We start from the raw sequence: 24,861 nt of genomic DNA on the forward strand, positions 1-24,861 counted from the left end.
GAGGTAATATTTTGTCACTTTTTCTGGGCAGCATCTGTTTTTTCTCCTTTTTCATATGTTTGTGAAGGATTCAGTTTAATCTTATGAAAGTAAGAGATTTGGAAAAAAAAATCGTTCTTCAATTTATTTTTTTCCTTTTGATGCTTTTGGAGAATTGGGTTGTCTTTTATTTGCGGTTTCAATCGGCTGCTGTTGCCTAGGACATTATGCCACGTAAGGCTTCTAAACTGCACAGAGTAGGTAGTTATTAACGCTGAATTGGCTTCTGGTATAGTCCATCTGGGCTCTGTATGAGAGAGCTTGCTAGCGGCTACTGATGCTAAGATACCCGCAACCTTTGGGATGTATGCGTGGTGGAGAGGGGCTCAGTGATATGAGATCACTTCTTTTAAGGGAAACTGTCATTAATGAGTCAAGAAACTGCTCATTTATGGTAAGGAGAGGGAGGGGGGGGGGGGCTGGGAAACAACCCTGTGATTTCATTTTGATATTGGATTAGCTGTTTTAAGACAAGTTTCTTTTTGTGGGGATGGAAGATTGCATTAAAAATAATGCTTTGCTCAGGGGCTTGCTGGCTGATGCTGGAGAGGCTGTATTGAGAATGTGATGCTTTACAAATGTCACAACCGTGATGCGGTGGTCAGTCCCTTACCCTGAAAGAGAAATGGTACTGTTGGAAACACGGGAATAAGGTTGACTTTTTCAACAATAGGATTCTGCCTTTGTCTTTAACAGAGGGAGGCCTCTGAGGACGTTTGAGCGTTTGTTTTGGTGTTCCTTGGAAAGGCTGCGTGTGTGGGGCGCTTTTTGGGAAAGCGGTCGGTGTGCAGAGTACCTGGTTTATAGACGGATAAGATGGCTAGTTTTTCAGAGGAGCAGCGTGCAATTATTGTTTCAGAAAAATGGCTGAACCTTTTGATGTGCATAACGAATTTATGGTAACAAAGTAAGCCGAAGTTGAAAAGACTTAAAAATAATTTCTGGATGCCTTCTTCAGTGTTATTAACCCCTGAAGAGACCTTAAGTAAAAATTTGCATTACAAATCTAACTTTAATATTCGATGTATATTTGCACAAGAATGTATGGTAATATACTAGGTCTGTAGCATTTTGATGCCTGTGTGTTCAGTCTAACAGGTCACTTAAATATTTGAGTTAAGAAATCTATCTTATGAGCTAGTTTAATCTTTACTAGTTTTTACCAAGCTACAAATGTGCTCAAAAAGATGCATGGTGAGAGAAATCCTCTGCAGCCTTTTACATTGTTCATATTTTAATTGAATTCAGTGCTCATTCCACAAATAGATTGTGTGATGTCTTTTAAATGCAATTTTTCTCCTTGCTTGGTCTGTTTGTAGCTAGATTTTAAAAGCTTACTATATTTTGTATGTTTTATTGGTGTGTTTAGTCTGTGTGTGTGTGTTTGAGCATGTCTGTGGCTTAAAGAAATGTAAAATGGTACAGAGTGTCAGTTCGGAGCTTAGCAGTTCGGAGGGCATATTTATACTTAAAAAAAAAAAATAAAACTTCTAGAACAGTGATTTTCTGATTACATATTTTTGAAAATGGGTTTGGTGGTTTGTAGCCAGGTTTTCTTTCTCCAGAAAAGAGCTAAGTGAGCTTATAACATGGCCCACCCTAGCTTTCTCCGTTTTTAGCTCTTACATTTAAAAACGCTTGCAATGATACTGAATTTTTTAAAAAAAAAAAAAAAAAATGTATTTGGTTGTTGAAATGAATGTGTGAATGGTAAAATTAAACGATTCCTACGTATGTTAATAGAGTAACGCTTGGTCGCTTTAGTTGAGTTGAACGCAAAATCAAGGTTAGTTGCAATTACAGGATGTTACTTTGGCCAAAATGTGCTTCAGGAAAACAACTAAGAGAAAGGAGTGAATGCTTCCGAACTTGTGAGGATTTTTAATACACTTGCTGTGGTTGGAAGAGGGTAAAATATTGCTGTTTGGAAGTGAAGTTTTGTTAGTTTGTCAGTGGCAGTGAGCGGAGGATTAATGAGTGTGCATTGTTAAGTTAAGCACATTCCCCTCTAAGGCTGGGGGAAAAAAAAAAAATCTTTTAAATGCCCAAAGTTTGCTGTTGTTTTATTTCCTGTAGAGCTGAAGAATAATGAAGCGAGGTGGTGAAATAATTCTGAAATACTACTGTCGTTTGGGGGGAGCGCTCTGATAGATAGGTGTCTGCTGTGCCTTAGACAGCGTCAAGTGGCAGCAATATCAAATCCACTTCTAAAAATATGTATTTAAAAAAAAAAAACCTCACAGGGCCGAAGGAAGGAGAGATGGGTTGATTATTAAAATCAATAGTACCTGAAAAGAAATGCAGCTTTAAACGCACGTCGAAGTGCTTTTGTTGTGCCTTTAAGCCTAGAGGCAGATCATTAAATATGCATTTCTCCGGAAAGCAACTGTCGAAAAAGATAAGGTAGTTAAAATACGCCGGACCTGGGGAGCCGGGCGTGCGGGAGGTAAGAAGATGTAGGCACTGAGGCATGGCCGAGGTGTGACATCGCCGCGGCCGAGGGCTCCTGCGCCGGTGGGGTGGGAAGAGGTTAAAAAAAAATATATATATATTAAAAAAAAAAAAAATAGAGGGATGCGTGTTGTTTCTTCAACCGGGCCTTAATTACTAGCCACAAGCAGCAGTTCAGAAATCTGCTCTCTTGTTGTTGCAGAGGTCACGGAATCATTAACATTGTCAATCTGGCAGCGGCTAATTTCAATAGCACCTGATGCCGCCCCGCCTCCCCGCGCGGCGGCGGCCAATGGGCGCGCGCCCGCCGCTGACAGATGGGCCCATAAATGGGTGTAACGGGGCGCCGCCGGCAGCCAGTGCCAGCAGGGCTCGGCGCCGCTCCGCCCGCCGCCGGGGGCCGCCGCTCCGGGACCGCCGCACCCGACCCCAGCCCGACAAAAAAAAAAAAAAATATATATATATATAATATTTATTACTATTATTATTATTATTCTCGCTGCACAAACGTCTAGCACTGTGCTTTGTGGATTTTTTTTAAAAAAAAAATAATAAAAATAATTCCCTGAGACCTTAGCAAATCTGTAGAAGAGTTGAAGGCTTTCAAGACCCAATATTTGCCAATAAGAATGGTTATGGTAGGTATTAGTAGATTTAAAATCTGATCGTAGCCGGGTTTATGTAGAGGTAGATATAGAAGCTAACATACAGATTTTCCCCGAATCTGCATCGTTCTCAGTCTGTGTTTTCACATGAATTTAGTTCTCTGCTACTGATTTGTTTGTACATGATCTCTCCCTCTCCCCCCCCACCTCTCCCTTTCTCTCTCTCTCTCCCCCCCTCTCTCGCTCTCTCTCTTTCATATTTAATGTGTGCGTATCCTTTAATAAAGGATGTACTTTGTCATTTTAAGGTAATTGCGATTTCTCTCAGAATAAAGGAAAAAAGCTCATTTCTAATGCAAGGCTGGTATGTGGCTAACTGAAATGCAAAAGGAAGAGGAGGCTTTTTTTTAAGTGGTGATGGGGGGGGGGGAGTTAATTTCCACATTGACATTTTGGAGATACAAATGCAGATCAAAATCCTGGGGGGGGGGGAGGGGGGGGCGGGTGGTGGTGGTGGGAAAAAAAAAGCCTCGAGATTGGTAATTTTCTTTTGGTGGACTGCGCAATAGGTATGGTAATTTTAAAAGAGGGTGATTTATATGAGCTTCAGTAAATGCTGCATATTGTATTTCAAAGAGTTTCCTGTCATGACCTCATAAAAAGAGGAGGAGGCTTGTATGTGTTGCAGCGCCTAGTATATGTCGATTTTGTTGCATCGTTGGTCAGCAGCGCTGTAAGAAGGAATGTCAGCTTTTACATAACGCTCTTTTTGCTTTTGACTCTGTGAGGGGCTGTAAGGGTCCATCTTTGTGATCACAGATGGAGTGGAATGGCTTGAAAATGGTAAGTGAACGGGGAGAGCCTGCTCGTGGGGTTTTGTCTCGCTTCTCGCGTGCCTCGCGGATTTCTTTTGTTCGGGGCGGCAGATTGTGAGTCATAAAATAAAATTAGAGAGCCTTGTTTATTTTTTGTGCGGGATATGTCTGCCTGTGTGTGTGTATGTATATCTATATATCTATTTAACGTCTCTGTGATGGCACTTCACGGCATTTCCATTGAACGTTGCATTTCAGTTGAGCGAGGATGGTCTCTGCTGACAGTCACGGTGTCATTGTACCGCATGTGCCTGGCGGATCAGGCAGCCGATGATGCCTTTTAATCTCCATTTGTATTACACCAGCCTTAAATCCAAAGCTAATAATCGCCTCTAGAATTCAGGTATTGCATTTCCTATGGAGCCGGTGCTGTAGAGGATGGATGGATGGATGGATGGGTGGATGGAAGGGTGTGTGGGTTTTGTGTCGGGGTGGGGGCTGGGGGAGGAGAGCCGTGTTGTTTCGTGCTTTTTTAAATGCCGGGAGAAGTCAAAGCCATTTATGTGAAAAATAGTATTTCTATTTTTAGACTATATTCTCCTGGCAGAGGAGCTTGGATGCGTTCGTCTCGTCCTCCTCTTTTGTGCTTTCCTTTACAGATTGTGCAAAATGGCATGATCAAACCCCACTGCCGGGGATGTCGGGCTGTGCCGAGCGGGGCGACCCGGGCTGTGGGGGCTGGGACCAACCTGCACAATACCCGGCCCTCCTGCCAGCCCCACGGGCTGCGGGGGTGTGGGTGCCCCCCCCAACACACCCCCTTTTTCCCCTTAATTTAACGTTTTGCAGACTTTTGCCGCGGATATTTATTATAAGCGGGGGGAAACAAAGCGACGGTCTTTTCCCATTCTTACAGGATTGTCTTTGTCTAGCTGCTTGTTTTGATGGGTGTAAAACAAATAAGATTAGACTGAGCAGCCGAACTGAAAGCGATAGCTGGGAGGAAAAGCCAATGAAAGGTTGCCGGGGAAACGAGCATAGGGGAAGCTGAGTGGGGGAGCAGGTGGCAATCATGTGGGAATACTGCAAACAGTGTAAAAAAAAAAAAAAAATCTAAAAAAAAAAAAACCAGGGGCTACCTCGATTATCTCTGCTGTTCTTTGTGGCAGTCACAACTTTAATTATTCTTTATAAATAGGTGTTAATTACATTTCTGGCTCAGGCTTACAGTGATTTCTGGAAATCTGGTTTTAAGCATCTGTTCTTTCTCCTCTGCAAAAGAGGGTTATCTTTCCTTTTTTTTTTTCCCCTTCCCCCTCCCTGCTGTGAAATTGTACGTGCAAAAAATTGCAAGGAATCCTGTGAGGCAGTATAAAAAAATGTAAATTATATTGAATGAAGTTGACAGAGGTATAATAGTGAACTCCCACAGCTGATAGCTTCTGCAAATCATTTCTTAGAATTTTCCAGCAAATGTCCCTGTGAGAACAGTAGGTAGAATGAATTTACCCTAAGCAGTGATTTTGTGTTAAGTGATATTGGTATTTTTACAAAATCAGATGGTTATATGGCAGAATAATCAGTTCAGGGGAGTTCATCATATCCTAGGGTTTATGTGCTGAGCAGAATTTACAAAAATAATGGGAATATTCTCCTCTTCATCTCCAGCCCCACCTTTAGCCACAGTCTGTTATATCTGCTGGAGCCATACCCACTTCCAGTGTCAGGCTCCTTGTGGCAACTTTACTTTTTAAACTGCGGCTGAATATTTTGCTAATTGTGATGGTCTCTTATTGTAGCGGCAAACAATAATGGGAAATAGCAGAAGTGCATCTTTAAACAAGGCTATTGGTGCTAGAAATGTTAAAGTGAAGTAGACTAGTAAGTGATAGACAGTAGCGTAAAAGATATAAAAATGTGGTTTCCCAGAAAATGCTCGTCTGTCACACATCAGGAGGCACAAGAGAAGCAAAGCAAGAATATAGAACACGCCTTTCTTTCTGTCTTCAGCTTTTCAGATATTTTTACTTTCTTCCTTTCTCTGGTGCAGGGTTACATTGAATGCAAATTCAAGCAGGAATGGTAGTGCTTAGTTTAAATATGAATAAAAAGAAATTAAATCCCCCTTTTAATTTGCTTTGTTTTAAGTATCACTTCTGCTGCAATCCTTTCTGTGAAGAAGTAATTGAATGGCCCTCTGAAAACTGCACTGCTTTACAATGTAGAGGGGGGAAAAATCTTGAGGGTGTGTGCGTATGTGTAAAATTCTGTATTTTACAGTCTGTGCATGTGCAGAGATGTATTCTGACATGCATTGTAGTTGTACGTGAGAGTAAAATAATTTTTCTTCTGTCCAAAACAGAGATACTGTGTTCTAAATCTGTTAACTTAGTCATGACAATAAATAAGGGTGCCTTTTATTATACACAGCTGCATTGTTTGTTTTAAGAGTCATCAGCTAGTAGTTACATTTTCATTTTCTGTTCAATTTGGTGTTTCTACAAAGATTTAAAAATAATGTAATCCTTGTTTTATGGCGCACGTGTTCTGCCCCGATCTTCCTCTTTTCTTTGTTTTAAGATTATATTAATGAATAGTCTGCATGTACATAGTGACATTTTCTTTTTGCATATAAAAGATTGCATTGTAGATCCTCATATAGAAAAACAGCTATTAAGTTGTTGAAATTTAATTCAGACTGCTACAGATAATAAAGATTAAAATGTTAAAACCTTTCTGTTCAGATAAAAAGGTGGAGAAAACGTAGTTGTCTTTAGGGATGACAATTTTTAAAAAAAATTTCTTGGTGAACTACTAGTCAGAAAGGGTGAAATTTTACAATTGGATATTGATGCAAGGTGAATACCAGCCATGAGTTTAAAATCCTGTCCCTGTGTACTCTACTAATCGAGTTCCTATGTTAGATACAGGGATGCCTCTCCACTGTTGACTGGCTTGGTTGCCTCCTTTGCTTTCTTCCTCTTTATTAATTTTACCTTTTTGAGCTCTCTCAAAGTGAGCCCGAGCTGTTGTGACAAAGGATGGTTACAATGAGCTAGAAGGGGTATATTTAAAAATCCTATTTGAATGGGTTTGGAATAGTCTTCATCATCTTTATTTGGTCCTGTTAAATATTGTGACTCTAGTGAAAGAAAATCCAGTTACGTTAATCTTACATATATTTAATGTATTAATTTTTTTGAAATAATATCTTCTAGGTTACAGTGTTGTGGGTTTTTTTTTCTCAGCCTTCCTACTTGGTATGCTGGGAGTGTACTAATTAAATGCAGGTTATTTTCTGTGTGTAATTGTCATACCATTGGTACATAACCTAGAGCCACTCTGCACCCCAAGGCTTTTCAAAAGAAATAAAAGTATGATTGCGTCCCGTATTCTGGCAGGGGAATTTGTTGTTTTCTTTGGGAACTTGCACTTTCAAAATAATTTCAGCAAACACCCCAGGCAAGAAATGGGCAGTGGCAGAGGATATTATAGCGAGAGGGAGAGATGCAGGTAACTTGACAAATCCACTTGTCTGGTTTGGCAATCTGTCTCCACGAAGACAACCCATTTACATGCTTGGACACACTAAAATGTACATTTGCTTGTCTGTGGGACAGCTGACTGGATACAGTCCGATGCACGGGCAAATACTGCAATGCAGTATTTTTTTCAATGTCATTGGGGTTTTGGGGGAGAAGTGGGTGCAAACGGTCCTTTTGCAAGTGAGGCGATGCTGAAAAGCATGGTACCTCGCTAAAGGATAGGCCAGATTGTGCAAAATTTGCTGATCTGATGGAAAGTCACCCTCCCCCATTGCACTTCTCTCCCTCTCTTGCTCTTTCTCTTTTTCTTTGAGTAGGATGGAGCAAGAGATGGGTGTGCATGTATTTCCGTGTGTGTTCATGCATGTGTATCTTCCCTTCTTATTTGAATAGATGTTAAGGAAGATGCTGGGATTTGTATGAGAAGGGAAAGGGTGTTCGTTTAATGTAACACTTTCCAATTGTTTGTGTAAATGTCCAGTCACCAGCAGCGTAGGACTTCCAAGTAACTTCAAAAGGAAGGCACGTTTTTAATTTTCTGAAGAATTTTGCAAAGAAGAGGGTAATGTTTCAGTTCAACAAGTACAACAGATTAATCGTAATAAAAATCAGTGTTTAATGGGGACCTGTGCCTCGCCTTAGCCTTTGCATTTGAGTACGTTCAACCATTTGAGGTAATGTAAAGTGAAGATGTTAGAGAAACAGATATTCAAAGGCTGTTTGCTTGCTTTTTCCCAGCAAATGATCAATCTTTACTTTCTAAAATACTGTAATATTTTAGGTGCAGGGGGCTTTTGGAGGTCGCTGGCTTTACAGCAAGAAGAAGAAAGAAGGGAGAAAAGGTCTCAATGTGTCAGAGGCAGTAATTGTCTAAAATTAGCCATCTAGAAAAGGCAGGAAAGGCTTGGAGGGAAGAGAAGGAGGCACAGATACGTGAAACAGCACTGTGCTAGTCGGGGAGATAATGAGTGATAAATCTGAACTGGTGCAGTGGTGTGATGCCCATTAATTTCTCAGAACCTTGACTTTGCAGGTTTGTTACTTACTTTGTTGTTCACACCTTTAATTATAACCAGTTTCGGATGATAGCTTGGGGCACTGAAGATGAGACCTTTTGTTTGTTGTTTACTTATTTAAGTATTCAGACAGTTTGCAATAGCATTGGAACAGAAGTGTTAGAAATGAAGTACTTTCAGATGAGATTATAAGAATGGAATTAATTTTTGCAGCTACCTAACATTGTCTTATTTGTAGCATTTACATTGCTTTGTTAAGAATTAGCTCAGTAGTACCAGTGTTAGGTTATCTTTATTTTCTGTAATGATAATCCATGCTTTCCCTGACTGTTTTGGAGCTTCTAATGCATTATTGCTTCTTTAGGGCCCCAAAAAGTAGGGAGGAAGCTGAGAGTCTGCCTTACCTATTGTTCTACCCTTGATTGCGTCTTGTGAGGACATTCACCTCAATGAGGAAGAAAATCTGTAAAAGTCGGGAAATGCTGTGAACCAGTTAGGAATCCTTAATTAAACAGGATGAAAAGACAAAATATTAAGAAAAAAATTAATTAAAAAAGGATAGCTAAACCTGTGTGCATCCTTTCTGGAAATGGTTTAGTTGCACAGTAGAATACAAGCCTGGCTTTGATGATATTTAGAGTCAAGATGTATATAAAATTCTGTAGTATGCCTTTGTTGCTAAGGCACGCGCAATTGCATCAGCAATGCTGTTGTGATGGGAAATTGTATATCCTTGAACTCTAACAAAACAAAACAAAAAACAAAAAAAAATACAAAACAAAAAAAACCCACCTCAAATACTTAGTTTCCTCTATTCTATTATTTTAATATTAAACTCTTTTATTGCTATAAAAGCTCTTCTATGTTACAGTTGGTTTTTTCCCAGTCTGGAGCCAGGCACCAGTACTTTTCAGAATCGGGGTGGTAGTGTATTTAGCTTTTGAGCATCCTAAAGTCTTGGAGGTAAAGGCGATATGATAATGTATGTTTGTTTCAAAACAGATGCAAATGGCTGTGGTGGGGAGGTAGTTCTAGCATTCACGGTGCTTCAAGAAGGTTCCATGCCTAATGCGTCTCTGTCCACGTAAGTGATTTTCGGTGTTGGCAGAGGGCACTGATGCCTCTGGAGCACTTCCAGTAGCGTAAGTCCTTCAGATCCAGCCGCTCCATTGCGTACCCGGGTGCATTCACTAAGCCGTGCGTGGAAAACCAGACAGCTCACTCTGGTTTTCGCTTCCTGAGGGACATTTGGTGAGAACGTCCCATCTGACCCTCCATGTAGAGACCAAAAGATTGCTGCTGGAGCAGGTAACCGCACTGTGTGTGGGCCCTGTGTGTTGGCCTGTGATTGCATGCGTGCTCGTTTGGAGTAGCTGATTGTTTTTCTGAGCACTGGGAAGTGTTTGCTCCCAGGTTGGATGCTGTTGAAAAGCTTTTGTAGGGATGTGAGGGGTGGAGAAAGCTTGTCCTTCTTATTTTTCCTTCCCTTACTAATTTTTCATTATTGTGTACTGGAAAACTAGCAAAGACAATGATACAATTTATACTTTAGGGTAGATCTGACTATGTTATGCCTAATTGTCTAGCAAGGACATGGAATCCCAGGAACCAACTCTGTTCCTTTGTCCCTCCCGGTACACATCAGGGCAGTTGCCAGAAGTCCATGTTTCTCTACTGCTGTTAAAAGCGAAACTGATAGTAGTGACTTTGAGAATTATTATTGCCAGACTAAACATCCTCAGAAGATTTCACATTGGTTTTTTTTTTTAATATGTGGATTAATTTAAACTCTTGATGTCTATTGTGTGCTTAAGGTGTGGGGAAGTCAACCTGCCTATAGTAGTTCTTGTTTGAGAGGGTTGTGGTAAACTGCATGGGCAAAATACTAATGAACCTTTTTACTGAGCCAGATGCTGATCTGGGGAGGAGGCCATGCCTTTTCTCAGTCCTGCTCAGTTGACATGTAGACTCCCATACCATCAGCAATTTTATGTTAGATAACATAAAATTCACGACTCAATAGCATGAGACAACCCATGTTTTAGTCACTATACTGTGGTGAAATGTTAATGCGTTCTGCATTTGGGATCAGAGATATTTGGGGCTCTTTGGCTTTTTTACTTGATTGAACAGTTTATAAATGTGGCTGTTAATTGCTGTACTTGCGTTCATCTTCTGCTGGTCATCCTTGATCTTCAGATGGTGGTCAGTGACTTTTTGCTTTACGATGTGCAGAAGAACTTGTGGGCAAAGACTCATCCTGTTATTTCTGTAGGGCAGAAGGCACAATCACAACACCGTAGAAGTAATAATGCATGTAAACAAATGCTCCTTAAATAAAAATAGTTCTAATACTGTTCCCTGTATATCTTTGTTCCAAATGAAGTTACTGGCAGTAGATGAGTAGGGGGAAGTTGATTTTTAGCAGAAAGCATGAATGCTGAAAATTCTTTCTAGTATGTGTGTGCCAGCTATACTGTGTCAATGTTGCTGTTGATCCCGTTCCTGTGAGAGCAGCTGTTCAGCGAATTAATCTCTTTGATGCAGAGGGTCCTGAAAAATTCAGTGTGCAACTATGGTGGTGTCCATGGCCATTTTGAGTGTGACCATTGATGGGAACTAACTCCCTGATCTAGCACAGTAGCATATTGTTCTTTAGACTAACTGGGCCAGGACAAAATTATCATTCTGTATTTCGTGTGCTCTCTGAGAGATTCCGGAATGCGCTTCAGAATTTGACATTGTGCTTGATAATTTATAGAGCACAGTTTATATTTAACTGTAGACACACTAATCCAGGGAAAAAAGAGTAGTATATTTTTGGAATCCTTTTTTTATTGTCTGTGCTTGTTGTTACCGAACTACTGGAAGAAGTGTTCACAAATGTAGATGCTCACTGGGGTAGAAGTTGTTGAGTTTAATTTCCGTTGTAAGTCTTTGCTATATGCAGAAATGAACGTTGTTTGTGTGATGTTCTTTGTGGTCATCAAGAAGCTTTGCAGCCATATGTAGCCATTGCAGCTGCTGCAGGAGCCGTGTTCTCCTCCAGCATTTCAACACCAGGCTGGACCAGGACACCTAGGCTGAATGCCCCACCAATCAGGGATGCTTAGGTGATATTAGTTTTAGTAATGACACAGTGTCACTTCTGTCACCAAGTTCTGCTTCTCTGAGGTGACACGCACGGATGGAGTGGATCCAGGTCTAAGTTTAAAGAATCTGCTTATGACTGCTGAGGTTGTAAGGGAAAGGTAGCCAACAGAGAAAGGACAGTAACTTGGTTATTTTGGCTTTTTTAATACTCAAGTAAGCTGTTCTTATGTATTTAGGCTGTTAGGACATTTCTATCTAGTAATCTTTAATAATGCTGCCATTTTTCTGGTTGCCTATTGACATCTAAGCAAAGTGTAATGTGTGGGGTTTGAGTCAGGACAGCCGGGATGGCCTGGGTCCCACCCTGTCTGCAAGGCCCTGTATCTGAGCAGGGGCCGATGTTAATCCATCAGGTCTGTTTGGTTTTTTTAGAGGAGTTTTGAAGGATTTTTAATTTTTGGTGTTCAGGATATGTTCATTTATTTGAATAAGAATTTGGTGAATTTGAATATGATCTCATTTGAAATTTTAGGAGGCATCTTAGTAATTGGAATAAGGAGGGTGGTTGATTTGGCCTGTGGCATGTTTCCCTTAGTACAGAGATTAATAGAGTTTGTCCAGAATAAGCTGTTAGGATCTTTTAGCCTGACCTGTTGACAGATACATGCATATGTACCTGGTAATTTGTCCTTTGTTGATTAATAATATATTATTCTACGGTAATGGGTCTTTGAGCTTAGCATGCTTTCATGTATGAGATCGTTTGAATTTAAGGAAGAGTTATTGAGATATTTGTTCCATTCAGTATACTAAAACTTACTTTTGTTTAAGCCATTGTGTAGATATTTCTTTTGTGAGACCATCAGAGTAAACAGCTGCCTCTCCATACTAGGTGATCATTTCTGATCACTTTTCCACCAGAAGTTTCTCAGGTCTTCAACTTTTATTATCTGTTCATGACCTTTAAGATGGTGATGGCCATATTACTTTGGAGTAATTCATTGTAACTTCGTCTACCATGGGTATGTTACAGAAGGAAGAATGCTTGTATTTCAGGAAAAGATTATTTCCCTAAGCAATATTAGTGTGGTACAGGGCTGTAGGCTTACAGGTGAATTGTAGAAAAGCTGTGAATTTCTTCTTTGCTACTAATCCAGTTCAGTTTTGAGAGAAATATGCTGTTACTTTGCAGTAAGCTAACATCTCTAATGGTGGAGACAGACCTCAAGATTGGAGTTAGCTGAACACCGTAATTTCCATCTTTTAGACCTGCAAGCAGCAGTATCCATAGAGATGATGTTGCCAGCAGTTGAGATGTACACATGTTGATTAGTATTTCCTAATTGCATTTACCAGTGTGTCTTCATTAAGGTCCTGTTGAGGACAGAACCTTAAAATATCTTGGTTGTGGCGTGTGTTTTGCTAAGCCATCCATTCCTGCCTAATATAAGCTTGTCTTTGCATGAAAAATGCATGGGTAACATTTTCGGAAGAGCAACTTACAGCTTAGGAGCTGAAATCCTATTGCAGTGAGCATTAATGAATCTTAAATCGCTTAAGGGCTTTGGAAAATTGAGCTTTTGTTTCTAGAACTTCTGTAGAAATAACAGCAGTGGGGGGTTGGATGTTCCTAGGCTTCACAGAGAGCCTGCTCTGTCCTTGCTTTGCTTTGCTTTCTGGTAAGTAGACGTTTTTAGGTTTCAGTATGGCTTGTAGTACAGCATTCACTGTCTAAACTCTTTGTTTGCAAATGATTCAAGATTATTTTCTTAAAGAAAAAAACAAAATGGAATTGTGACAGGTCTACAGCCGCTGAAGACTTGCAGTTGTCTGCTTCTTACATGAACATGTACCTACCTGTGGGAATCTGTGCGTCGGTACATGGTGCAACATACATATTCCCAAGTCAGTAATATAATTCAGCTATAGATTAGTAATGTATAGCTCAGTAATATAGTCAGTAAACTAAACAAGTAGGTAGTGATCCCTGCTCCGGCAGGGGGATTGGACTAGGTGATCTTTCGAGGTCCCTTCCAATCCCTAACATTCTGTGATTCTGTGTGATTCTGTGATCAGAAAACAAAACTCTGAGCTAAAAATAAAATTCAGAAAGTAACCAAAAATATAAAAATACTTTCTCAATTTCCTTGGCTTTCATTTTGGTGTATTTTTGGGCTGTATGTCCTTTAGACTGAGGATCTGCCTTAGATGTTCATCTCTACCATGCTCGTGTAGCATTATTATTATCTAGTAGCCAGCCTTATGAGAAACCCTCTCCAGTCTTTCAGGGCTTGCCTCATATACTTAGTTTTTGGTGGTGTTTCTTTTTTTATCACCCTGCTAGCACAGATTTTAAATATGGTTTTTTGTTAGTCATCATCTCTTATTTCAAGAGGGACAAGGCAGTCACTGGGAGACCTCTTGCCTTTGTGGTATCTGCCTAATAAAATGCAATCCATGGAGAAAGAGAATGTTTTCATCGAATTTTGATTTGGAACATCAATCAAAGAAAGATCTCATCTTATTGTTGAGATTGTTTTTTCAGACTCCTTTGGCCTTCATACGCATCTTGAAAGAACAAGTAGTAGATCCAGATGAAAAGCCTAGAGGGAATAAGGAGCAATCCAGAATGATGAAATAGATAAAATAAAGCCCTTGTAAAATTTTAGGTACAGAGTTGCCTGGTACGAATTTGGCAGAAGCAGAAGAGTGAGTGAAGACAAAATAGATGTTCCCTCAGAAGGCAGAGCCTGACTGCGTTGGCTTTGGTTCGGCTTTAAAAAACTCTACGGACCTTTGAGCAGAGGCGTCTGGTGACCCCTGGGGACGTGGGTGGGCAGGAGCCATTGATGGCGGTGTCCCAGCACAGAAGTAGGACACCTCCCTGCTGCCGGCCTTTGTTAAGGTCCGTGGTGTGTGGGACAAGGGGTTGTAGGGGTTTTTAACCTGAGCTAATTGTGTAACCCATCTAATAGACTGGGCATGCATCCATTTTCCTCTCTGCGTGCCTTTGATGATGGCTTTCTCCAAAGCTGTGTTCCAGAGCTGTGTTTGAATGCTGTGAAATCAAGGCTGTATTCTCCCATGTCTTCATATGTAAATTGCATCTAATGGCAGAAATTATTACAAGCGAATTCTGGTGAAACCAGTCTAAATAAAGAAGGGGATAGCTGGCTGGCTTTCTAGAAGTCAGTTTGTCTTAGTGAAAAGAATGGCACCGATACAGGGTTAGTAGGAAACTTCTGTGACCATCACCTATTATACTATCTTTCCCCACTTACTATTTCATTAGTGCTGTTGAGCATTTTTGTTGTAGACTTCCAGAAGATGTTTGGAGAACACTGAAGAAGAGAGCCAAACACTTCTGAGGTTTCAAACACGCATAGTTTCTCTGTAGTCATTGCAAGAGCTGAAGAAGCTGGAAACAGGGATTGAAAATGAAGCACAGTAGAAGTTCATAAAAACCCTCAAATACTGTGAGTTGAGATAATACATATGATAGAGCTATAAAAATATTCTGCTTCTGGAAGAATGTTTTTGTCCTTACAAATGTGCAGTGCAGCACTTCTGCCATGCTTTCCAGAAATCAATGCACATGGAGTGCTTGACCATGCATCTACTCCCCAGTCCTCTGGGCTTTGGGGAGTGCTGAGCTGTATGTATGGTAATTGTAGTTCTCCTCCAGTTTCTCATCCCCAGAGTACCTGCAGGAAGAGTAAGAGGCCATATGAAGTATGTGACACGATGCCTTTGTTCCTATCTTGTGTGTGGTTATTGGACACGTAGTTCTGAGAGTGGTTTCCTCTACTGATACGTTAGTAGTTACTGGCATTGGAAGGGTTGTGACTTATTTTGGTGTCTCCTTTTTTTCCCAACTCATCCCCTTTTGTCCATGAAATCAAATGCAAAACTGCAGAGTCCTTACTTTGTGGGAACAGAAAACATATTTATCTGAAACTCTCAAAAGAAAAAATGCAATTTGGTGCATCATTATGCTGCTTTGCTTTTTGAAGAAGTTGTTAGGAGTGGTGACCTTATCACTGGGTGAGGTTTGAGGATATGGTGTTGCGTTATGGAGCTGTCACAGCTTACTGTGTAACTTCAGCAGTTTGCCTAGATACTTTCCTCTGGTTTGATTTTTCCCTTCTGCAAAACTTGGAATAAAAATAACAGGTTTTGCCTTTCTATTTTTTGTCACTGTTCGTACAGCAGCAGTGCCTGCCCTTACGACCCATTTGTACAGCATCTAGCACAACTTGGTGCTGGTACCAGTTATACCCTTCAGGCACTGCTGTGATAACAAGTAATATTGCCAATAAGCTTTGCATTCATTTTGCTGCAGATTGGGGACAGAATATTTTGTTTTAGCATATTCACCCAAAAGCTTATAATGGACTAGATCAGGATAAATTTAGCTATTAAAGAAAATAATTTTCTCCTTTATTTCGACTGAAGCTTGCCTCTTAGAATGAATGCAATTGTTGTCTTCTCCATTTGGATCAGTTATGTGCTCTGTACAATTATTGTGGCACCCATAAATGTGAACTTGCTGAAAATGCTTGAACGCCAGTTCAACCTCAGTGCAGCGCACTCTGAAATCAAGATTTAAGAAGACTATATCCCTGCCATGGGAGCCAGAGACTGCTAGTTTTCTGAGCTGAGACTTTCAGCTATATCTGTATTTAAAATATTAAATATGACTTTTAGTCGAAGGAAGGTAAAGATGGAGCACGTAAGAGTGGGTATCAGTGGAGAGCATGTCAAAATATGGAGGGTAAGATAATGATTTGTTTCTGGGATATTGGATTTGCCTCCAGGCAGATTTACTCAAAAGCTTCATTTTCCTCCTTTATTTCATGTTCATGATATATTTATTAGGTAAATAATAGCAAAGTCTAGTTGTGCAGTACATAAGCTTTAATAAAAATGTAATTGACAGTGAAATTTGACAGTTGTGCTACAGAGAAGAGAATCTGTACAGGAGCTGCACCCAGAGCATCATTTGCCTCTCCTAAGGTCACTTTAGAAAGAAGCCCACATAACATGTACATGAGGTTCGCGTGCACCTACCTCTTGCTGTGGCTGGAGTTGTGGTTTTTAAACAATGAATACTTAGTCACTGGGGTTTTTTAACGCTGCTATGGGAAGAAGACATGATCTGTCCTGAAGACTTTCCAATCCAGTGCCTCATTTGGAAAAAAAGTAGAGATGTGTTTAACCCCCCCTGAAGTGAGTAGCAGTGGCTGCATCAGAAGGTGGGGTGGGGGCATGCAGTGCTGGTCCAGGGCTGAGGGACCTGGTCTCAGAAATATTTGTATGTTCACTCCATACCTACGGACCAAGCTTCTGGCTTTGGCGTGGCTATTCATGTGCAGATGAGCAGATGGGAGGGCTGTGGGTGGGTCAGGCAGGCAGCTCCTCTGAATTGGGCTTTTCTCACCTGCAGAAAAGTTCTTGTGGGACAGAGACTTGTGCTGTGCTGCCTTCCATTCAAAAGAGCAGGTGTGGTGGGAGCTAAAGCCTGTTTCTCATTATAGAAGGAAAACCTTTGTGAATCTACGTTTATTTTCTTTGGGAGGTTTTGTTTGTTTTTCCTTTTGTCATCCTTGTTCAGGAGATGGCTATGGGACCTCTGCCATGGCACCATTTGTTTTCACTTGTAAAAGCAAACAACTTGTAATGCTAATTAAAGAGCTTTTTTAGATAAAGTAAGAGCTTTGCATTATTTATCTAAATTCTTTTTTATGGGAGAATGTTCTGAGTTTGTTCATTAATGAACACTTAGAAATAATATAAAACTAGACCTCATGAATTCTTTATGAGGTATAATTTACCATGATCATTTTTCTTGGCATTTAGGTGCTGTGAACAGTTCAGTATTCATAGATAACTGCTTTGACTTCTGAGTCCTCGAAATGGATCTGTCTGTATGAATTCTCCATAGTTTTAAGATTTTTTTTTTTCAGATTTTGATTTCTTAGGAAAAGATTGCTTGTGGTGTGTTTAAAAACACTCTATTCAGTGCCTATAAATAATACTTAAATAGAAACAATTAAGAATCTTTCCATACATTTCAAATTAATTTCTGTTTATTGTGGAATATAGGCAGTGGAGTGTACGTAATTCAGATAACAAGAGTGGGCGCTGAAGAAATTATTTGCTGAACACAAGCTCCTTTCAGTGTACGTATGTGACAGTCTTTCAGTTCAACATGCAGACCTTCTTTTAGACTGCTGAGAACAAATTTTGTATGTATAAAGCACGTATATTTACATTTATTGAGCCATTGGCTATTGTTTATGCATGCAATAGGGAGATAAGCCTGTCTTAGTCTGTGGGTAGTTTTCTAAATGATTCATTAACTGTGCTTTGTAATGGTAGATGGATGTCACATACTTACTGTAATAACTGAAGATTAATGTCAGTTACTTTAGCTTGTTTAAGCATTGTAATAGTTGTGTTTATAGATACAGGTATTCTCTGCATTATTGTTGGAGCTAATATTTCAGCAGGAATAAATTGAAATTAATTGAATGAATTGTAAAAAAAAAATGAAAATGTTTCGGAAATACTTCTGTCACATCATTTGTAATGTAGGAGTTACTATAATGGATATTTGTTGCTGATATTTCGTAGGAGGAGTTACACCAAGCCTTTTGGTAAGCAGTGTTTTGCAAAACATTGGCAAAGCTTATGCTGTCTTCCTGAGCAGCAGAGCATTTCTTTGTGAAATCTGTCAAACTAAAATACCTCGTACTTTGCTGATACATTACCATACTGAGAAAAGTAGTGCACCAAGAAGTCATTTTTAAAAGCAGTAGTCTGATGAAACACATCCAGAATTTGAAATATGGGTTGCCTTTAACTTATAAAATTGAAGTCTTGAAATTCTGTCACAAGTAGTATTTTTTTCAAGGTTATAAAGATATAGAATATGCAAATTATTAGTGGCTAAATTATCCATGTCTATCAACAGTAACTGCAATTTATTTTTCTTCAAAGATACTGTTATCCTGTATATAGAACATGATGTTGCAGTATTGGGAGTCTGGCAAGTTGTTGCCAAAAAAACCCCTCCAAAACAAAATGCCTCTTTATACCAGTAGCATGTGAATGTCATCACACATGATGTTTGCACTGTAATATTTCAAGACCAGTAGTAGCTGCCTAAATTGGGTCAGAGAAGGTCTACAAAAGCATAAAGATGTTGCTAATTTTAAATGGCATGTATAGAGATGTAATACTAATCTGCAAGGGATAAGAGCATATTTTGTTTAAAAAATTTAATGTTGGGGTTAAGTCACTGTTGGATTTTCCACATTTATTCTGCACGTATCCAAATAAGCCCTTGATGAGTTAAAGGCAGGGTTACAGCCTCCTCTGATATTTTTGTAGAATTGAATTACAGCCTACTTGAAGGGTTTTTTTAAAAAATATTACCAGTAATTAAAACATAATGAAAGTTAACTGTGTGCCCAGGAAACTAGAGCATCTATTTCAGAAATGTTCATGTTGTGATACAGGTATTGAATTAAAAGTCTAGATCTTAGTATTGTGGATAGAAAAAAAAAAAAGCGAATGGCACGTTGAAATCTGTTCTTTGAATAAATAATGTTACTGTTATGTAATGTGCTGTCTGATGTGGGATCAACAACTTCATGTTAAAAACAGTCATCAACAATAAACATCCCAGTGCATGTAGACTGAACTCTTAACAGTGGATTTGAGCTTCAGACATGCAGGGGAGAGGGCAGAGTGTTTGGAAAGGAGAGCTGGGACTTACATTATTAATGGTAACAAAAAAGTAAGTTTTTACTAATGATGTGAATCCGTCTGTACATCTAAAACAAGTATTACTTCTGTGTGCCCGTAAGAACTTTGAATGCAAGCTCTGGTACAAAACTGCTTTTGTGCAGAAATCTCTCTGTAAATGGAGACTGAAAATTATGCAGTAAAAAAATTATATCTGAAATACTATATCAGAAACTTTTTTAATAATTCTTCAGCTTTTTTTTCTATCCATTATCTCTTTTTTTTATATAGCAAATTGATTTTCAGTAACCTACGACTTTGCAATAATTTGAAGGGCAAATAAGTGCCTTGATTTTCTTTTCTACTATTGAAAAATCAGGAAAACCTAATTAGAGTTGAGTGCGTAACTAGGAAGAAAATCTGGCACCTGGTGCAATATTAGTTCATGCCAAGATATTTTGATGAAGTATTATATGAGGAAATCTACTTGTTCAAGAACAGATTTTTACAGAGCTGCTTACTCTTAATGTTCTGAATGTGTTAAATATCTGAGTTGAATTCTGTTTATTTGCTAGATGTGGAAGATAAGCGTGCTGAAAATGTAACTAAAAAGAGTTTGCAAAATGCATAAGTAGGACACCAGCCAGCTTCGAATTTTGTTTCCTTTCACAGATTTTAGAAGATCCAGGGTTATTGTTTATCGTGGGGATCTATAGATAGCTTTAGTGTCTGTGGCTAATAATAGGTGATGGACCTTCCTCAGAGTCCTGCTTCTGCTGTAACTGGAACCAGTGGTGTGGTGTTCCTGTTGGCTTTGGAAGGGCAGGGTCAGTCCCTAAAATTGCAGTTTACCCTTGCAGGTTTTTATGTTGGAAAGGATATGGTCAGATGGTGTGAATACACACAGAAAGCTGCAGTTAACCATATCAGCTGCTTCACTTGTCTTCTGACTATGTCTTATTGTCAGAACTGGAATCTTTTCCCCCCAATTTCAATCAAGTTAGTGCAGATACAGCATATATGAGCACACTGTGCTCAGCTGAAGTGCGTGAGCCTTGGGGTGCAAAACCCCGACCCTGCAGCAGGCTGTTAGCAAAGCTCAGGGTTGCTGTAGGTGTTTGCTGTGGGGTTACAGGGATGCAGAGATCAAAGGATGATCTTCCAGCGGGAATCCCGAGCCACACAGATTTAGCAGCATCTGAAGCTGCTGTGTGAATAAATACATGTATGAAATCAGGTTGAAAAAAGGAAGTATGGCTGATACCGGGTAAAAGGGAAAGCCCTGAAGGAGGAGTGTATGGGGTTGGTGCAGCTTGACAGGGGATGTCAGCAGTGCTTGGTGCTGGTAAAATTGGCAGGGGGATTCTGGGTTGGATGTGCTCATTTCTTTTGAGAAGTTACTATTTTTCTGGAGTTTATTTTCAAAATTATTCTGCTGTGTGGTTTAAGGCCTTTCTGTTAAGCACAGTGTGGCAAGGCTTCTTTTTATTTAAAAATTGTTAAGCCAAGTAGCTATTCCTGGGCTTGATAATGAAAAATAATGGTGATTCAAAGCTTATTTCCATTGATAAAAGAGAGTTATTTCCTAAATGAGGCATTAAACACTGAAGCATTTCAATTAAAAAATAAATAAATAAAAATAGAATGGGTCAGGATATAACCTATTTAGTCTGAGCCACCCTCATGCAGTTAATTTTAGAATAGACACCCCTTTTTTGGTGTGTGTCCCCCTAACCTCCAGAATTACAGGCCTAATTTGTCACAACATGTACCTCCCTGGATTTAAAAAAGAAAGTAAATTAAGTCTTGAGTAATTATAATAATTACAGGATGGGATGAGCACAAGGTTCAGAGTGTGTGGTCTCTGAGCCCTCAGCTCTCTGCCTGTTTGCCCCTGGCCCTGGGCAGTGGGGTCTCTTGCCCGGGGCAGCAGTTGGCACCATCGAATCTGAGCCTGCGGTGGAGGCTGAGCCTGTCCGAGGGATGCTCTTTGGTAAGAGATACCAGTGAAGCTGCACGGGGCAGACTTCACAGTAGACAGCAAAAGCCACTATTTGCATTGCTTTTATTTATTCAAATTTGAGACTAAGATGATGTCCTTCCCTTGTCAGCACTGTCACCAGTGCGGATGGGCTGGAAGCCTTAGTGGAGGCAAATACCTATATAGAAAAGGCTTGAAGTATCCAGGTTTTTCTGCTTCCTTTGCCTGCCTGTGCAGTTTTCAGATGAAAACTTGCATTCTTTAGTCCTCAGCCTGCAGATAAACATGCAGGCAGCTTTACTCACGTGACCGGTGGCACTGGTGACAATGGGGCTACTGTCCTGGATGCACTTTGCTAGGCTGGATTCTTATTTGTCATTTTTTGGAAAGGTCTATTTGAGTCTCTTCTGTGTGAAAATTGGAGTTTCGCATTTCAAGGTAGAAGCACTTGTTAAAATTCCAGCCTGCACCTGTGCCTCATAAGCCTTTCTCTGATTAAACCTTTTCAATTCCAGTAAATATCTGAAGACCTTTATATCTCTGAAGATTGCAAATCCAGGGCTTTTTTATTTAACGAGGTGTCAGTTCGTTAGTGAAAAATATAACTGGGGAATATAGGTCATCACTGGAACCAGTAAATGGTATGTCTTGGGACACTGTGAGCTTATTAATTGAAGGTAATCTGAATGACAACACTTTGCAGATTGACTGTGCCTGGTTAATGTTGTTGTCATTGCACTCTGTGATACAGTTATTAAATAGGTAAAATATTTTACCTTTTCATATAGAGCCATACACTTACTTCATCTGATTTAATGGAACTATAATTTTAATTATGATTATTACCTTAAATTATAATTAAATTTATGTGGTTTAAATTTACATTTGTGAAAATGGCTGTGTGATGAAAGCAGAAATCAGCTTCGCATTAACAAAAAAAGAAGGTTTTTAACTGCATCTTAGTGTATGCTCACAGCCAAAGACTAGCATGACCTACTTTGCAACAATAACGTAGGAATCAAGCTGAGTTTTTTTGTTGAAGTATCTAAATTGGCCGTGAATGCTACCTACTCATTCGTTTGTAAGTATCTTTAAAAATAGCTATTGTATCTGTGAAACTTAAGGGTTTTTTCCCCTTTTCTCATCTTGTTTTGATGTAGATAATTAGCACCATGGAGCCTCAGGTGTCGAATGGCCCTACTTCCAATACAACCAATGGACCCTCCAGCAACAGTAGAAACTGCCCTTCCCCCATGCAGACAGGGGCTGCTACAGATGACAGCAAAACCAACCTCATAGTCAACTATTTACCCCAGAACATGACCCAGGAGGAATTCAGGAGTCTCTTTGGGAGCATTGGTGAAATTGAATCCTGCAAGCTTGTGAGAGACAAAATTACAGGTAAGTGCTTCATGTTGTTGACTTTATGTGCATCAGGGTCAGTTTACACTTGGGGTGGGCAAAACCTCGGCGCTTATCTTGCAAGTGCTTAGCACAGGGAATACTGCAGATACTGTGGTGAACTCCTTCAGATGGTAAGGCTTTAGTTTTCCATGATGCACACTGGATCTAGAACAACTGAAGGAGAAGTCACTTGTCTTTCAACCTCCGTACAGTTCTGAGGGGAAGAATGAATATTGCCAGTCTGCATGCGTGTAACACGCTGTGTAGCTTCTTGCAGCAGAGCTCAGATGATGGTGTTACTTTCCTGATCATTCTGATTTTTATTTAACATTGACTTAAGTTGTAGGGGGGCCGTCTAAAAGGCTTGAGCCAACTGACCATTCCTAATTCTAACTATTTATTTTGAACGTCACCATACCTTCATGAAATTTTTGCCTATTAACAACGCTAAAGTCAAGGTGGTTGTGCATGCCCATCACAACTTATTTACCACAGTGTTCTGGAAGAGCAGTGGTGTGTAGTTGGGAGCCACTGCTCTGGATTTAATTCAGACATTTGTGGATATTGGTTAATGAACTCTCTTCCCTGAAAACATTCTAATACACCATGATCCTTTTCCACATGAAGTGACACCCGTTGGTAGGTGCCTTCAGAATAAGAAAAGCCTCCCGTTAACGGATATTAACCTCAAAGAGGAGATGTCTGTGCTATCACTAGAGGAGGTGTGCATGGGTGCAGATGCACCTAGCCAGCTCTGTATCCTTGCTGCTGCAGCTAGGAATTCACTGATGCACAAGAAGATGATGGGATGAACAATCAGCTTTTATAGCTTGCTTTATAGGTTAGTTTTATAGGTTGTGTGTCTACTCGCACCGTAGGTGGGGAACAGCTGAAATTTCACTGCTGTTCAGTGCATCACCAGTGCTGTTATGTTTAGCACAGAGAGCAGCAGCCTTGGGAAGGAAGGGGTTCCAGAAAAAGAGCCTTCTCCTGTCAGATGCGCTCCTGGCAACTTGGGTGTGTGCTCTGTGGAAAGAGGCACCGTGTAAAGATGAAGAATTAAAATGCAGATCTTCATACCTACTTCCATAACAGCCTGGCAGCCGTTGTATTGGCAGCATTAGGATGATCTGCCTAGTGCTTTTAAACATGCAGTGCTGCTTTTTTACTTACTTCCTGACATATAGCAATGTTCTGGTTGAACACAAGGCAGATAACAAATGGCAGTAGCTGCAGGGCAGCTCGAGTCCTCAGAAGTGTAGTCCGGCAGAGCTTTCTTTAGCACGTTGACCATGATGTATCTATTTCAATATATCTTCTGATTGGGCCACAGCTTCAGGGGTATTAAAAGAAGATTGAAAAATGGAATTGACTTTTATTTATTCTTTGCTTTTATTCTGCTTAAAGAAAAACAAATCATTTATAACCTCCCACTCCAAAAACTTCCATGCAAATAGGAAGGTCTGTCCTTTATATCTACTGCCAGACCAGTTTAGCTCCAGAGTGTTGTTTTTCTTTCAGTCTGAAAATAAACTGAGAAATTAAATTGCAGGTCACTTCAGTTCTTTCAGACAGAAGTGAATACCTAACCCTCACCTGCAGGAGTCCAATGTGCCTAGCCTGAATTTTGATCATAGCAGGTCCTGTGTTTCATGAGGTTTTTGTTTCCCATATCTGTCAAGTTAATGGTGATTTCCTTGCAATATAATTTCAAGACTTCAGATATTCAGTGTTGTTTTCATAGAGAATTGGACGTCTTTGGACAGAGAGCCATTATTTCATCAGATAGGAACAGTATTCTTTTTGTTTCATTCCATCTCCAGGCTTTTGTCTCTGTATTTGAAGATGTGCAAAGCTTGCTGTATGATCTTCTGACATATTCTTGGGTAGTTTTTTGCCTATGCTTTTTCTTTCCATACAAAGTGCATAAATCTTTATGATCAGTAAAATACTCTAAAGGAACCGTTCTTAAAAAAAAACTTACACACATGCTTTGAGGACATCACCCCTAAGTGACTGAGGAGCCTACATGTTTTAAAAAGTGATACAAGTACAGAAGAACCAAATTTGCAAAAAAAAAAATGTCCTCCAACAACTCTGTGCCATTTTTGAAAATAGAATTTAATCCACCAAGGTTTTCAGGCCTGTTATCAAGGCATC

General features: G+C 39.9%; 1 protein-coding gene across 2 annotated transcripts in view; it reads left to right on the plus strand.

Annotated features, from left to right (window-relative positions):
• The first annotated feature begins 316 nt into the window (after nt 1–316).
• Nucleotides 317–24,861, plus strand: part of ELAVL4 (ELAV like RNA binding protein 4) — a 63,275-nt gene continuing 38,730 nt past the window's right edge. For both annotated transcript variants that reach the window (XM_068406113.1, XM_068406114.1), the window contains exons 1-2: nt 317–433; nt 22,458–22,698. In XM_068406113.1, coding sequence (XP_068262214.1) covers nt 317–433; nt 22,458–22,698 — 358 coding nt within the window. The remainder of the gene's footprint in view (nt 434–22,457; nt 22,699–24,861) is intronic.

The sequence above is a fragment of the Nyctibius grandis genome, chromosome 8 (genome assembly GCF_013368605.1).
Source record: "Nyctibius grandis isolate bNycGra1 chromosome 8, bNycGra1.pri, whole genome shotgun sequence".
In the NCBI taxonomy this organism is placed as follows: domain Eukaryota; kingdom Metazoa; phylum Chordata; class Aves; order Nyctibiiformes; family Nyctibiidae; genus Nyctibius; species Nyctibius grandis.